This window comes from Acartia tonsa, chromosome 11, assembly GCF_053477335.1.
Source record: "Acartia tonsa isolate MP-2025a chromosome 11, ASM5347733v1, whole genome shotgun sequence".
NCBI lineage: Eukaryota > Metazoa > Arthropoda > Copepoda > Calanoida > Acartiidae > Acartia > Acartia tonsa.
In genome coordinates this window covers 48,619,788-48,635,154 of record NC_137270.1, presented here as the reverse complement: position 1 = coordinate 48,635,154, position 15,367 = coordinate 48,619,788, and the positions used below count along the sequence as shown (strand labels likewise).

Here is a 15,367-nt window from a genome sequence, read left to right as displayed (position 1 = left end):
AGATTAATAAAAGGGTTAAAACCATTAACAAGAATGATAAAGTCCATAAAAGCATTGCTCAGTAAGTCAAATAGTCAGATATATGAATACGCAAATACAGAATAGCCCCAACTTAATGAACCAACCAATCATAAATTAATACAGTCCCCAAGTACGTTATTAAGCAAATGAAGAAGAAAACTTTGGGGACTAATATATATATATGTATATGAAATAAACATTGTCCCCTCCCTCCTTGATTAAACATATCTCATAATATGGATTAGAGTATATTTAAGAGATGCTTGGATCGGTATATATAATAATATACGAGATCTTCAATTAACCTAGAAATTCATTTTCCGGCCAATTATTGTTCAGAAACGGAATAATATCCACTGGATTAGAACCGGTTATCAGACATACTGAAAAATCATGTATGGCATCGTATTACAGCTATAGATAAATTTCAACGTATGTTTAAATAAAAAGATGTTTTGTTAGATCCCGGGCCTTCAGACTTTGTTGCTAACAAAACTGGCTTTCATCTTATATTTTTCCATTTTAAATTCAGCGAAAAGCTGTCTAAAATGTACGATTGTGATTAAAAAAAAGCAAGATAATAGAAAACGAAATATTAAAAATATACCTATTAAAAGATATTAATAACTAAGTTAAAACACTAAATATATAAAAAAAAAGCATAACTTAAAAAAAGTGAAAATTCTACCTACTGCACCAATTTCACGTTGTGGGTAAGCTTTTAATAGGTCAGAGGAAGGTTTTAGGCTGTTTTACTGAATGTCACGGGCGCAGCCGTTAAGTATCCTTGACAGAAACCTTTTAACTGATGATTTCATGAAAGGAGGAAAGGTGAAAAACTAATTAGAAGCAGAAAAAACTCCCCGTCATAAAATAGGGAAGAAGAAGAAGAAAGATAAAAATGTAGCGCGGCATTTGATCTTCAAATGTCGTCGTACATAATTTTAAAATTCGCGGATTTTCTGCAAATTGATTTTTGGGTCATTTTCGTGGATTTTTCTGTAAAATTAATCTTGGTAAAATCGTTCTGTTAAATTAATGCTTCAATATATCGCGTTAATTGTAATTAAACTTTACCGTTCCGCGTTTGAAACCTTTTCATGATGTTGTCATCCTTGTTTTCTAAAGGTCGTCGCGATTTTGAGGTCGTTACTTGTCAAAACAGGAGTACCGAATATTTTTCTTCATAAAAAATAAAGTTTCTAAAAACGGAAGAAAAAGACATCGTAAAAAATGTTAGAAAAATAAGTAAATGTATTTCCTTCGAAACTAATTAAACACAGTTCTCAACCATACTGAGAAATAATGTATAACATCAAATTACAAAGTAATTTCTGCAAAAAAAAATTTAAATAGGCATTTCGTGGCTTACATAGCTGGTTTTATCCTATTATTATTCATTTAATTATCTGCAGAATTTGCATTATAATACAATACGATTAATAACTATTAAAAACAATTTATGAATAAATACATCACATTTCAAAGTTAAAAATGTGGCACATCTGTCCATGACTGCGTACTACCCAGGCCTTCCCCCCTCTTCTCTCATCTTCTCCTTCCTAATTAGAATTTTTTCTGTAAGCAAAAAAAATTTGTAGCTAGCTCTGAAAATTATTAAAAATGAAAACTTGTTTTCAAATAATTTGAATAAAGTTTATATATATAAAAATACATTTTTTCACGTAATATATAAAAGCTGACGTTTTCAAAGTAAAAAAATTACGTCTCTCTCACTCTCACTTATTTTTTTCCACTCCTCTTTCTTCAAGTTTTTTATCCAATAATAATTTAACAATTGTTGTCATTAGTTAAAAAGGCCTTTTTAGGCCTATATCAATACTTAATGTGTTAGAAAAAAGCTTGAAAGTGATTTTTGCTTTAATTTGAAGACAGTTTTAGTTTATGTTTTAATTAATAAGTGTTAAAATTTCGTCATTTATGATGTGACTTTATTTTTGATAGAATTAATGATTCATATATTTTTTTTATGAATTCTGTTAGATAAAACCAGTTTTTGTTTAATTAAACGTTATTTATTTTTTAGTAAGAAATGATAATTTAGAAATGTTATTTTTATAAAACTATGTAGATACAATACATTAATGATATATCCCCCAAGATAACTAAAATCAATAATTATACCCAATTTTCTTAGAAATCGCCATCCTCATGTTTAAAGCAGTAAGTTTTTTTGTGCCTGAAGCTTAAAAGCTTAAGAACTTCAGAACTGATTGAGTTCTCTTCTTTTGATCGAGGAAAGCTGCACATAGTTTTAAGATGGCTTTATACTAGGTATTATTTTTTTATTTAATGGACTGTTATAGGCTATTTTTCTGTCTTTTAGTACCTACTCTTTTTAAATAGATTGTTTTTAGATTCTACAAGGATGCAGCCTTAAGTTACAATTATAAATTACATTAATTTTCTTGCTTAAACTGAAGTTAATAAACTGTCGGACGTACAGATATTAAAAATTACCCAAATTGTCCCAGAAATCGCCATTAAAATTAATTAAATTTTAGTATATATAATATGTTAAAATTGATGTCTAATTAATATAAGTAAGTGGACATATTTAGACGGACATATTGACAAACATAGAAATATTAAGAAATATTTTTGTAAACCTAAATATTGCATGAATTAAATTTGTTTAGTAGCGAAGCTATTCTATAATCAACTTTGTCTGTCCGTCTGTCCGTCTGTCCGTCAGTTTTTGATTTTCTCGGCTCCTTATAAAGATAGACAGCTGAAATTTTCAGCGAAGATTCCAAAGACATTTCATTTAAGTTTTTTTATGACATACTCTTAAAGATCATTATTCTAGATGTCCATCCATACATTTTCAGCTTCGCTACTTTTGGATGTTGGCATCCTTGTTATTTTTTTTTACATATTTGACTTTAAAAATCTACTTACATCTTAATTTTTTTTATTTTAACAATAGGTATTTACTTAATTTAGCACTTAACCAAAATCCTGTGTATTTCACTGTTTTCTTCTAGAGAAATATTACGTCTTGTCAACTGTTTGTCTATATAAACATACTTTCAAAGTTATTTTTGTTACTTTATTTTTTTTTTAAAATCCTAAACATATAAAAAGTAATAGGATGTTTGTGTGTCTGTGTATCAAAGGATTTCACTAACTGCTGGACCCATATGGCCATCCTGAACTGGATCTTTAAATCATTATAGTGGTGAGCCAGATCGGGGTGAGCCAACTTTCCACCAATGAGAGCACAGCATTTTATGAAATGCCGCGCTGTGATTGGCTGAAATTCGGCGCACCCCGATCTGGCTCACCACTAAAATGATTTAAAGATCTAGATTAGGGGTGTCAATCCGCCGAATTTTTGGGTCGGATTCGGATTCTTACAAAAAATATCCGCCAAAAAAGCGGATTAACCCGCGGTTTGCAGATTCAGGATTTTCGAATTGTGGATTTTAGCAATATTTTTATAGGTTTTTTTTTTATTAATAAGTGCCACAAAAGTTATAAAAATTACTAACAATCTGAATTCAAATTGTAGATTGTGGATTATGATTCTGGGTCCAAAAATTAGGCGGATTGCAGATTCGTATTGACACCTCTTTCTGATATTGCTGCGCTACTTATTAAGTAATTATTGTTGCCTTTAGGAAATGAAATTCAGTATCAAATTTTGGCCTGGCCGTTTGGACTTTTTTTTTATCTTTTTGTAAACTCTCTTATATAATTGGATATACCTATAAAACATAAAAATTGAGTTTTGGGACTTTCCTTCTTAGGGCTAGTGGGGCAAAAGACCCCCCAAACATTAAAAATATAAGTTCTGAACTTATTTTTAAAGATATCAACCTGTTTTTTTTATAGAAATTTTAGTTATAAAAAATGAGCCTAGGATGAAGGGACAGTTTTCATTCAAATTCGGAACCTCAGCGTCCAACAGACTGTCAGGTAAATGTCTTAGATTAGGTTCTATAACCTATTGTCCCCCCCCCCCCCCCCACCCAAGAGAGAGGGGACAATGAGCTGTTTACTACACTAGTCCCCAACGTTTTATAATAACACTTTCTGATTCGTTGGCTTTAAAGTTAAAACCTTTGGGTACTTTCTTTAGTTAATTTTGATTGGTTGATTCATTAAGTTGAGTGTTCTAACGTTCTAACGTTTCAACCACTAATTTTATTCTACAGAAGAGGTATTTTTGTACATCATCATTGGGGGTGTACATTAATTTATTGGCCTTTGTATTAGATCCCTGCCCCCCCCCCCCCTCCTCCTTATTTTCATCTGCTTTAATAACATTATTTTATACAAAACAACCCTACATATGTGGAAATCAGTTATCAACTCGTTTAATGTTAATTTGATTTTTTATTGCAGAGGTAGAACTACCGACGGCAATGAGTAGCAACACCAGTATAGCCACACATCAACCATCTACTAGCAGGCATTTCATATATATATTACTAGCGGCTACGCCCCTAGATGCCTCTAGGGGCACTTGGGGAGGGGTGAGTTGAAACCAAAACCAATTCTTTTTTATAAAATTTAAAAAAAAAATTGGGTTGCGGATTAATTTTTTCAATGGGCGATTTCTCTTGGGAGGGTGGTGGTACCCTTCCCCAAAATAGTCTTAAACCTTTCCGGGATCTATGAGAAGCTACCCTGTTAAGAGAACCCGATTGGTTCAGCAGTTAGCGAGATCCTTCGGTATAATCATAAAAAGCAAAGCGCTGAAAGGGTATGACAGACGAATATTAACTCTTGTAGTGTCAGAACTGAATACCTATACAAAATATAAATTAAACATATAAGTTTTGACAAAATTATAAAAAAAATTACAGGACAATTCTAACATGCCTAATTTAACGATAAAAGCTATCTGTTACGGACGTACGGACCGATCCTAATTTTAGAAAAGCTTCGCTACTAAAAATACAAAGATATGAAATAACAAATATAACCCACTTAGAAACTGAAGTATTTTATATGGATATATTATTATTTGGATGTTACACCAGATTTTCATGTTCTTTAATAAAGTGAAACTCGCAGCGGGCTAAAATAACGACACTCCCCATCCACCCCCTTTACCCCAACCAATCCACTCCTTCTGGATAGACGAAATGGCCAATAAATGAGCTCCATATTTTTTTTTCATTTTTCCCTGTCATAATATCCGCTTATATTCTATATCCATTAGAATTTTAACTCTAATTACCAGATATTACTAAATATTTATTTTAAAATCAAACAAAAATGTACCTTTTGTTACCTTTATCTCTTATATGTTTTTTTTAACAGCGCAGGGTCGTTCCGTACGTCTTTCTGTAACGGTTAGCTCTTTCCGTTAATTTAGGCATTTTAGAATTGATTTTAAACTTTGCATGGTGATTCCTGTTGTAGTAAGGTACGATTTAGAAAGCGTAGCAACTCTATATTTGTTACCAGAATTTCCGTATGTCCAGTTTAAATATGTTGATTTTTTTACTTTTTTACAACCAATTTTTATAGGTATGTTATAATTATCCGATTGATGTGATTTTTGATTCCTAGGACAACAAAGTACAAGCGAACCATCTCTATAATCAAGTCCCAAAAATTTAAGTATTTACAAACAATAATTCTGATTATTCCGTTCTGACACTCTACAAGTGTTAATGTTCTTTTATCCTAATGTTTCAGAGCTTCGCTTTTATGGTTGTTGTCATCCTTGTTTTAAACAGTGCAGCTACTTAAAAACTAGGGTCGTACCGTCAGAACTCGTTATTGTATTGCCACACACGTTCAAAGTAGCCGTCTTCCGTAACCAATGGACCCTGAAGGTTGATTTTTAGCCAACCAAGGCATTCCTGCTACTCAAAACTATTTATGTCGTGCACCTGGCAAAGCAGCAGTAGAAACCATTTTTAACGTCTTTAGTTATGACGCGGTATTAAGCCGAGATTGGAACCTATCCCCTCCCCGATGACGTGCGGATGCGTTTCAAGTTGAGCCACATTATATAAAAGTAACATGTTGCCTGTATGTATGTATCAACGGATCTTGCTAACCCGATATGGTTCTTCTTTACTGTAAAGCTTCTTTCAGGTCCAGGGAATAATTATAAATATTTTGGGGGAGGGAACCTTCACCCCCCCCCCAAAAAAAATAAAAAGAAATCGTCTCTAGTAAAAACACCTCTCCAAAAATTATTTTTCTTTCTTTCTTTAAAATGGAATGTCGACTAACCCCACCCTCCCTCCTTTCCTAAAGTGCCCCTAGAGGCCACTAAGGTCGTAATTTTTTGATTTCAGTTTTTGAGACACATATTTTTTTAATTGTACATAAGAATTGGGGTCATGTATTGTTTTGTTTTTTTGTTGACTAACGGTTTAGTTTATGTTAATATTATGTATTCCAAAATAAGTGCATTTTTTTAGAGCGCATCTACTCTAAAATAAGTCTATGTCACTTGTTTTTTTTTACTAAAGTATAGCTTAAAACCCACTAAAAAGTCACTAAAAAGCAGCCCGAAATTCGTCCTCGACATCTAGTTCTACTTATAAATAGGACATATATTTTGACTCCATTATGGCTTCGAAATCGATTCTCAGTTACATATTGAAAAATCATGTATCGTATTATAGACAATTTTCTACAAATATTACAATGAAAAATCATAAGATTGATAAAGGTTTTGTTAGCCCAGGCCTTGGGCCCCTCGGGGTTTAACAAAACCGGTATCAAACCTATATTTGATCCGCGGAAAGCTGTCTATAATACGATGCGATACATAATTCTTTTTTTTGTATACCGTAATGATGTATAAAATTGATTTAGCAACATGTTATGACTAGAAACCTTATCTTTAAATTACAATTTTATAAATATCACGGCTACTCTATAACTAGAAATTTTAATTTGTATCACCAATACAAAAAAAAATCAGTGAGGGAGGGGACATTGGACTGTTTATTATACTAGTCCCCAAAGTTTTATAATAATGTTTTATTTTCGTTGGCTTATCAACTTTTATTGAATTTTGATTGAATTTTTAATGGTTCATTAAATTTCAACCACTGATATTAATCTTCAGAAGTGGTAATTTTGTGTATTCTCATCGGGGATGAATATCAATTTATTGGCCATTGTCTTTTCCTTTAGATTCCTGCAGAAAAATACATTTTCATTTTTATTGTTTAATTTTCGAATGTTCAGACAATTAAAATCCATTTAAGATTTTTTTATTCTAACTTTTTCATCGATTAAAAAATATTTTCTAATAGATAGGTAGGTACTTTTTAAAGATTTTTCCAAATATTTTGCTTGTAAGTTATTTATCACATAGACATTATAGACAGCTTTAACGTATATTAAAATGAAAAATTATTAATTTTTGTTGACCGAAGTGGCCGAAGGCTAAAGCTCTCACACAATGGCTAAACTAACTTTTTTTTCTCAGAAAAGCATGTTTATTAGAAGGTTTTAAGCTAGTTTACTCAATTGGAAGTATACATTTTGCCGAAAATAATTCCTATTAATTACAGACTCGTCATTTGAGCCGTTTTTGAGATCTTAGATGGCCACACATTCAACCGAAAATCTTGAATATTTTTGTGCTAGTTTAATTAGGTATAACTGACTAGGTAGGTAGGTATTATTTTTTTAGACGACAAGAATAATTTCCTACATTTGTATTACTAGCGGCTGCGCTCTCCTAGAGGCCTCTAGGGACACTTAAGAGAAGAAAGAGGGGGAAGTAATCCTACCATCTATTTTAGTTTAGGGAAAAAAATGTTTTTTTTGGGTGTTTTCTTAAGAAACAGATAGACATTCTATTACTTTTCAAACAGATTTGACTACTTTGAAATAAGATTGCGCCTGTAAATCCCATAACATCACGGACTGACGGACTGACATACTGACTGACAAACAAAGGGAATTATAGAGCAGCATAGCTACTTAATTCTTGTTGCTGAACTAATATCAAATATAAATATTAACTATCAGCTAATAAAGAATAATTCAGGATTTTATAAAGATTATCCATAGTATTAACAAGGATGACAACATCCATAAAAGCGAAGCTCTGAAAGTTTGAAACTGTAGGACAAACGGACATTATCACTTGTATAGTGTCAGAACTAAATAAACATACCTAATATAATTATAAATGTATGTATATGAGTTAATGCAAAATTGTAAGTAAATTTGTTGAAAAACTGCTTGATACAGGATGATGTTTAAGGACGAACTTACATTTTTAGGACTTGGTTATAGAGTTGCTAGGCTTATAATATTGTACTTTGTTGTCCCAGGAATCATTATACCAAAAATCAAATCAATCGGATAATTAGATCACATACAAAGGGAGAGGTCATTTTCTAGTAAATCCCGTAAAGGTGTGTGTTATAAGGCCTAAAAATAGTAGTAGAACGATAAGGTGCTCTATATATTTGTATTTCCTATTTTATAGAACAATAGGGAAGAAATTTTTTTTTTTTTTTGATAACCGTACCTGGAATATCTGAAATTTCTATCAAACGCTTTGTTTGGCTCAAACTGACACAAATAAAAAAAAATATAATTATAATAAATCAACCTGTAAAGAATGACTTCTTCCTTTGTTTAATGGTATAGATTGTTCTTAACCTTTACCTTGTACCTATAGAAAACATTATTATTATAATTATATTTTTTTTAAATTTTTGTCAGTTTGAGCCAAACAAAGCGTTTGATAGAAATTTCGTATTTTTTTTAGATAATCCAGGTACGGTTATCAAAAAAAAAAAAAAATTTCCCTATTGTTCTATTCAATAGGGAATACATATATCTAGAGCACCTTATCGTTCTACTACTATTTTTAGGCCTTATAACACACACCTTTACGGGATTTACTAGAAAATGACCTCTCCCTTTGTTGTTAAAAAAGTAAAAAAACAATATGTTTTAAATGGACGTACGGGCATTCTGGTAGTGGTTATAGAGTTGCTACCCTTTCAAAATCGTACCTAACTACTACAGAAATCACCATGCAAAGTTTGAAATCGATAGGGCAATTCTAACATGCTTAAATCAACGAAAACAGCTATCCGGTACGGTCGGACGGGCGGGCCGACCCTAATTATAGAAAAGCTTCGCTTTTAAAAAGTAAACAAAATGTTTAAACCGGACGTACGGACGGACGGGCCGACCCTAATTATAGAAAAGCTTCGCTTTTAAAAAGTAAACAAAAAATGTTTAAACCGGACGTACGGATATTCTGGTAATAAGTTTAGAGTTGCTACGCTTTCTAAATCGCTTTTAAAAATTCCGACGATTATGACAGAGATTGTTTGCTTGGAATAGGTCAAAATTGAGATTTTTTACTATCGATGCTCAGTGATCTAAAGGGATAAGACAATGACCGATAAATTTTTGTACATTCCCCCAATTATGATACACAAAATTACCCCTTCTGCAGATTACAATTTGTGGTATAAAAGTTTCGACTTTTTGAGCAAACCAATAAAAATTCAATAAAAGTATAGTGTAGCTTTATGCAATTAAAACTGCAAATGGATAGAACGATAGTTCGTTATTTACCTTTATTAACAGCCAAGAAACTGCCTAAATTATATATGAAATTATTTTAGTACGAGTTTAGCTCCAGTATCAACAAAACAATCATCTAGGAACAACATAAATACTTTGTAATATTTTCACATTTTTTAACATAAAAAAGGAATATTGCTTCTATAAACAACTATTTTGCCTTTTAACTTTTTAGCCAGTCAATATGATTTGATTTTAATAATCGATTTCTTAGTACTTGGATCTTACACCATATTATCATGTACTCTTAATCAAGTGAACTTGTAGCTGGCTAAACTGACGATATACCTCATCCCCTTCCTACCTACTGGATTAACGAACTGACCAATAAATGATGTCCATGTTAGCAAACTAAAATTTTCCCCCTATCATATTATCCACGTACATTCTATATCTATCTATTATTATGTAGTATTGATATGACTAATTAAGTACAGAGTGAGAGGTAGAGTACAATGGGCTGTTTATTACACTAGTCCCCCAACCTTTTCTTATTCGTTGGCTTAACACCTTTGGGGACTTTAGTAAATTTTGATTAGTTGATTCCTTAAGTTGAGTGCTCAAACGTTTCAACCACTAATTTTAGTCTACAGAAGGGGTAATTTTGAGAATCAAATTATCGGCCATTGTATTATCCCTTTATCTCCCTGACTGAAGTATTTATATTGTGTAGATCAACCAAATCTAAATCTGGCCAGGGTCACAGCACTGCAACGAGTAATAAAGCGACGACTAGCGGCAAAAAATTAGACTTCAAGGTAAATGTTTTTCAACAATTATCTATAATACAAAGTAGAACGATGTCTGTCTGTCTGTCCGTCCGTCTGTCCCTTAAGATCTCGGTAACCACTGAACCGATCTGATTCCACTCTTCAGGGATTATACCTACTGGTCCAGTGGTGGTTTTAGGCTATTTTCTTCAATCCAACCAAAAAACAAAGAATCCCCCCAATTTTTTAAAAATAATTTATAAAATAGTAGGTGAACCTCCTTTTTTATTTATTTTTTAAAAAATATGTTCAAAATAAGTGGTTGCATCTCCAATTTATCTAATTATTTTTTTTTAATTACCTCTTGGGGCAAAGCTCTTAGAGGCTAGGGGCGAAGCTGCTAGTTCACCACAAATATAAAATAATAAGATTTGTTTTTAACTAGGTACCTACCTACCAATTTAAAAACAAATTAGATCATGGAAAGAAAACTAAGTTGCAGGTTTCATCGTATTTTTACAGTAGCCTTTGAAAGGTTATGTTAGGTTAGGTTAAGTAAATGTTACTGATTGCCCCGTAGGGTTTGCACCCCTTAAAAATAGGAGAAAGGCTACTGTAATAATACGACGAAACCCGCTACTTCGTTTTCTTTCCATGATTCATAAAATCTTAAAGATTTAATATTAGTTATTTATCGCATCGATATATTATTACTTGGATGATGCACCAGATTTTCATGTACACATGTAAAGTGATACTCAAAGCTGGCTAAAATAACGATAAACCACCCTCTCTTCTGGATGAACGAACTGACCAATCAATGAGGTCTATATCAGTAACTAAAATTAATTTTCTCCTGTTAATATATCCACATATTCTATATCCATATTGTTGCAGGACACGAAATCTCTGAAGAGTGTGAAGTCTGAGGGCTCGAATGTCAGCTATTTCGGGGCTTTCACCAATAATACCACATCAGATGAAGTCATCAAGGCAAACAAGGTAGGTACAGGGATCTACAGGGATAAGACAATGGCCGATAAATTAATGTACATCCCCAAAGTTAAAACACAAAATTACCATATGCTAGATTAAATATAGTGGTTGAAGCGTTTGAATACTCAACTTAATAAACCAACCAATCAAAATGCATTAAAAGTCCCCAAAGATGTTGAACCAACAAATAGTAGAAACCTTGGGGACTAATGTAATAAACAGCCCATTATCCTGTCTCTCTGTCTGGTATTTAAATCCCGCTAATAGAGTTACTCTCATAAAGACAATAATCCTAACATAAAAGCAACAGGATGTCTGTCTGTTTGTACCGAAGGATCTCGCTAACCGCTGAAACGATACGTGCGGTTCTCCTTTACAGTGTAGTTTTTCAATGGTCCTGGTAAGGTGTAACCATTTGGGGGAGGGTACCAGCACCCTCCCAAGATAAATTACCCCTAGAAAAAATGTCGGTATTATCCTCATAGAAATATTTTTTTTCAACGTTGAAAATTTTTTAAAAATAAAAAAATCTTCCAAATTTTTCTTTAAAAATCCTCCAAATTTGATGATTAATTTTTATTATTTAGAAAAGTTCCAAATCAAGTGGACAAGGCTTATGTAGCATGAATAAGAGATATAATGAGGTAAGGTGTTTTTTTCTACAAAAGTAGCGCAGCTACTCTTTACTAGTTAATACGTATAGTGTTCCTGTCAGTCAAGTGAATCGATTTATTATAACTTGGATGTGATTTTCATGTACTCTTTTAGCTGGCTAAAATAACGATACCCCCTCCCCCATCCACCTCCTATACTCCATCCCCTCCCCACCATCTGGAGGTACTGACTGACCTATAAATGATGACCATATTAGCAACCTAAATTGATGACAAATTTTCTCCTGTCAATGTATCCACGTATTCTATATCCATTGTCCACTGTCAAATCCTTTTAAAATTATTTTCTCTTTTCATTCTATTTAAAGCACTTTTCCATTTTTCAGACAAATATATTCAAGGTGAGGGGGGGGGGGCGATTAGACTGTAATTATAATGATACTCAAAGTTTTATAACACATTTTCTTATCCGTTATTTTAAAAACTTTGGTTACTTCTATTAAATTGGTTCAAACTTTTCAACCAATAATTTTAAGTATATTTATTTTTAAGTGTACATCAATTTATTGTCCAATGTCTTATCACTCTTTTGCTTTTTCTTCATTGAAAACTAGCGGATGCGCCCCTAGAGGCCTCTAGCCCCCGGAAGTGTTACATCCCCCAAAATAGTTATAAGTTACCCTCTCAGTGGTTAGCGAGATCCTTCGGTACAAACAAATATCCTGTTACTTTATTATAAGGAATTGTGGTGGGTCAATATCTCCCCCCCACCCTTAACCCCGTAATTAAAGAGGTGCCGAAGGCACGGGCTAAAAAAACTGGTTTTAATCTTATGATTGTACATTTCTATATTCGTAGACTGGATATAATACGATGCTAGACATAGTTTTTTCGTATGGATGAGAACCGGTTCTTATCCACCGGATTCGTATGAATACGAGAAATAATCTTATTGAAACAATACAAAAATAAACAGACATGATTATTTTGAATAAAATTAAAATGAAAATGGAGTACCTAAGTAGTATTTAAGTTGTAATTTAAACTGCTACTAATTGCTATTAAATAGATAAGACTTGCGTAATTTATTTAAATTTAATCCTATTATGTAAAGTAGTTCAGTTTTTTTCTGTCTGTAGCTTAAGATTTTTATAACTACTGAACCGACTGTTTTCTCCATTTCAGGAAAGCTTCACATATGTATCGGGGTGGTTTTTAGCTATTTTTAAAAAAGTTTTAGAATGTTTTTTCTGCCCTTCCTTACCCCTTCCAATACAATGCAGAGCCCCTAGGCAGTCGATGGTTTGTAAAATATTTTTAAAAAGATCATATTTTTATATAATATTTATTCCTTTTTCCTCAACAAATGTTTTGGTTTAACCGTTTTAGAGATAATAATGAACATTGAAGTGTCAGATAGACAGATAAACATGTTATGCTACTTTGTATTATAAATCAAGTTTACAACTTTTTTATGATTCACATTTAAATGTTAATTAGCTTTAGAAACTCAAGTAGATTTTTTAAAACGTAGCTAATCTTTAATTAGAGGTTGTTCCAGGGATCTAAAGGGATAAGACAATGACCGATAAATTGATGTTCATCCCCAATGATGATACACAAAATTTTCGCTTCTGTAGATTGAAATTATTGGTTGAAACGTTCGAGCACTTAACTTAATGAACTAACAAATCAAAATTTACTAATAAGAAAACGAAATTTTAAAACTTTTGGGACTAGTGTATCAAACAGCACAATGTCCCCCCTCCTTTTCTGGAAATATGCCTTTCTTGTTGGTCTTATGTGTGTGTGTGTGTCTGTGTGGGTGTGTGTGTGTGTCTGTGTGGGTGTGTGTGTGTGTGCGTGCGTGTATGTATGTGTGCGTGCGTGCGTAAAATCACGTTCACTGACGCAAAGTTCTGACAATTATTGCGTCACAGGTCTCCTTAACAAAACCTTAGATTAAAAAAAATCTCCAAAGAAACGGACAACGGGGCCATCAAATAGGGTACAGTGGTGGTTAGAATCCGTTGGAGATTAAATCTTAGCTGCTCCTTTTTGCCTGATATTGCAATTTGAAGTTTTGTGGTAAAAATGTCTAAAATTACAAGGATTCTAAAGATATATGCATAAGTGAACACCTTAATTCATCAAATAGAAAGGGTGAGTTTAACATTTGAAGAGTTAAGATATCTCTTCATATGTAAACTGCACACTACATCCCAATTCAAAACAATTTTTACTACTATAAATGATGTTTTTAACTTAAATAAGAGTAATAAATAAGGTACTATAAGCTTAAGGAGGTTTGTCCAATTTACAACTTTATCCTAAAGGCTATTACCGTGGAACCAGAAAAAAAAACTTCAGTTTAAGTTTACATATATGGCCTAAGTTACTTTTAGTAATTCTGCTCCCCCCCCCCCACATACTCTCACAACCTACAAACTTTAGGGGGGGGGGGGAAGCATAATAATACTATTATGTGTTTCTCAAAAACTAATTGAAGCATAGTGAGAAAAATTTTTATGTAAGGTTTTTAGGCCAAAAGTTTGTAGAAATTATGTTGACCACCTTCTCCCCCCCCCCCCCTCCCCTTCATCCTAACCTAATATAGGGGGAGGGGGGTGGCAGAAGATCATTCCAATGTGTTTTAAAAGACTATTAGATATACAGGGTGGGGCAAATAAGACAGGACAAACTTTAAACGGCCATAGCGCCAAAACTACTTGACCAATCAGGACGTTTGACCACACTATAAAAAGCTGTGGTAATGACTTTTTAGCACAAAAAAATCTTTGGACGAAGATGGACGTGTACAACGAGCTGGCCGCGCATATGTTCAACAAGGCAGATTCCAAATGCGCCGTTGGTTAAATCTTGATTCTCGACTAGGGCCCACTACATCTGACCTCAGCCCATCTGTAGGTGAGGTAAAGTTATGCAACTTGCTGGGGATACTGTTAGATACCTAAGTAAGACACTAGAAAAGACTAGAGCTCTCTATCTGAAATGGCTTGGCCGTAGTACTCCAGCAAAGTGGAATGAGGCAGATTTTAAGATGTAAAAAACGTCAAAAACCATGAAGATTCGTGAAAATTTCTCGGTTCTTGACTTCAGGGACCCATATTGAACTTTAAAACTCATTTAAGACTATAGGTTGCGCTGACAACCCTAGCTGAAACTTCATGCCAATTCCAAAAAGGTAAAGAAAATGTGGCCTCCCAGCAGCCCGATCTTAATTCAATGGACTTTTGTGCCTGGGGCTACTTTGAAGCATGCACCAATAGACGTGCCCATACCAAAAAGACCTCCCTCATTGCCACTATCAAGGAGAACTACGCCAGCTTGGACAGGTAGATTTTGACCTGGACCTGCCGGCGGATCAGGAGGTGGGTAGAGGCGGTGATTAAGGCTGGCGGCGATTTTATTGAATAATCTAATAGTCATATACCTATT

At 33.2% G+C, this 15,367-nt stretch overlaps 1 protein-coding gene across 4 annotated transcripts in view; it reads left to right on the top strand.

Moving 5' to 3' along the window:
- The first annotated feature begins 3,849 nt into the window (after positions 1-3,849).
- LOC145332822 (uncharacterized) overlaps positions 3,850-15,367 on the top strand; it is a 45,024-nt gene continuing 33,506 nt past the window's right edge. For all 4 annotated transcript variants that reach the window (XR_013884323.1, XR_013884322.1, XR_013884321.1 and 1 more), the window contains exons 1-6: positions 3,850-3,963; positions 4,393-4,459; positions 9,630-9,668; positions 10,262-10,346; positions 11,196-11,300; positions 11,882-11,938. Coding sequence is in view for 1 of the 4 variants with exons in the window: in XM_080177891.1 (XP_080034017.1) it covers positions 3,909-3,963; positions 4,393-4,459; positions 9,630-9,668; positions 10,262-10,346; positions 11,196-11,300; positions 11,882-11,938 (408 nt within the window). In the remaining 3 variants the exon portion in view is untranslated. The remainder of the gene's footprint in view (positions 3,964-4,392; positions 4,460-9,629; positions 9,669-10,261; positions 10,347-11,195; positions 11,301-11,881; positions 11,939-15,367) is intronic.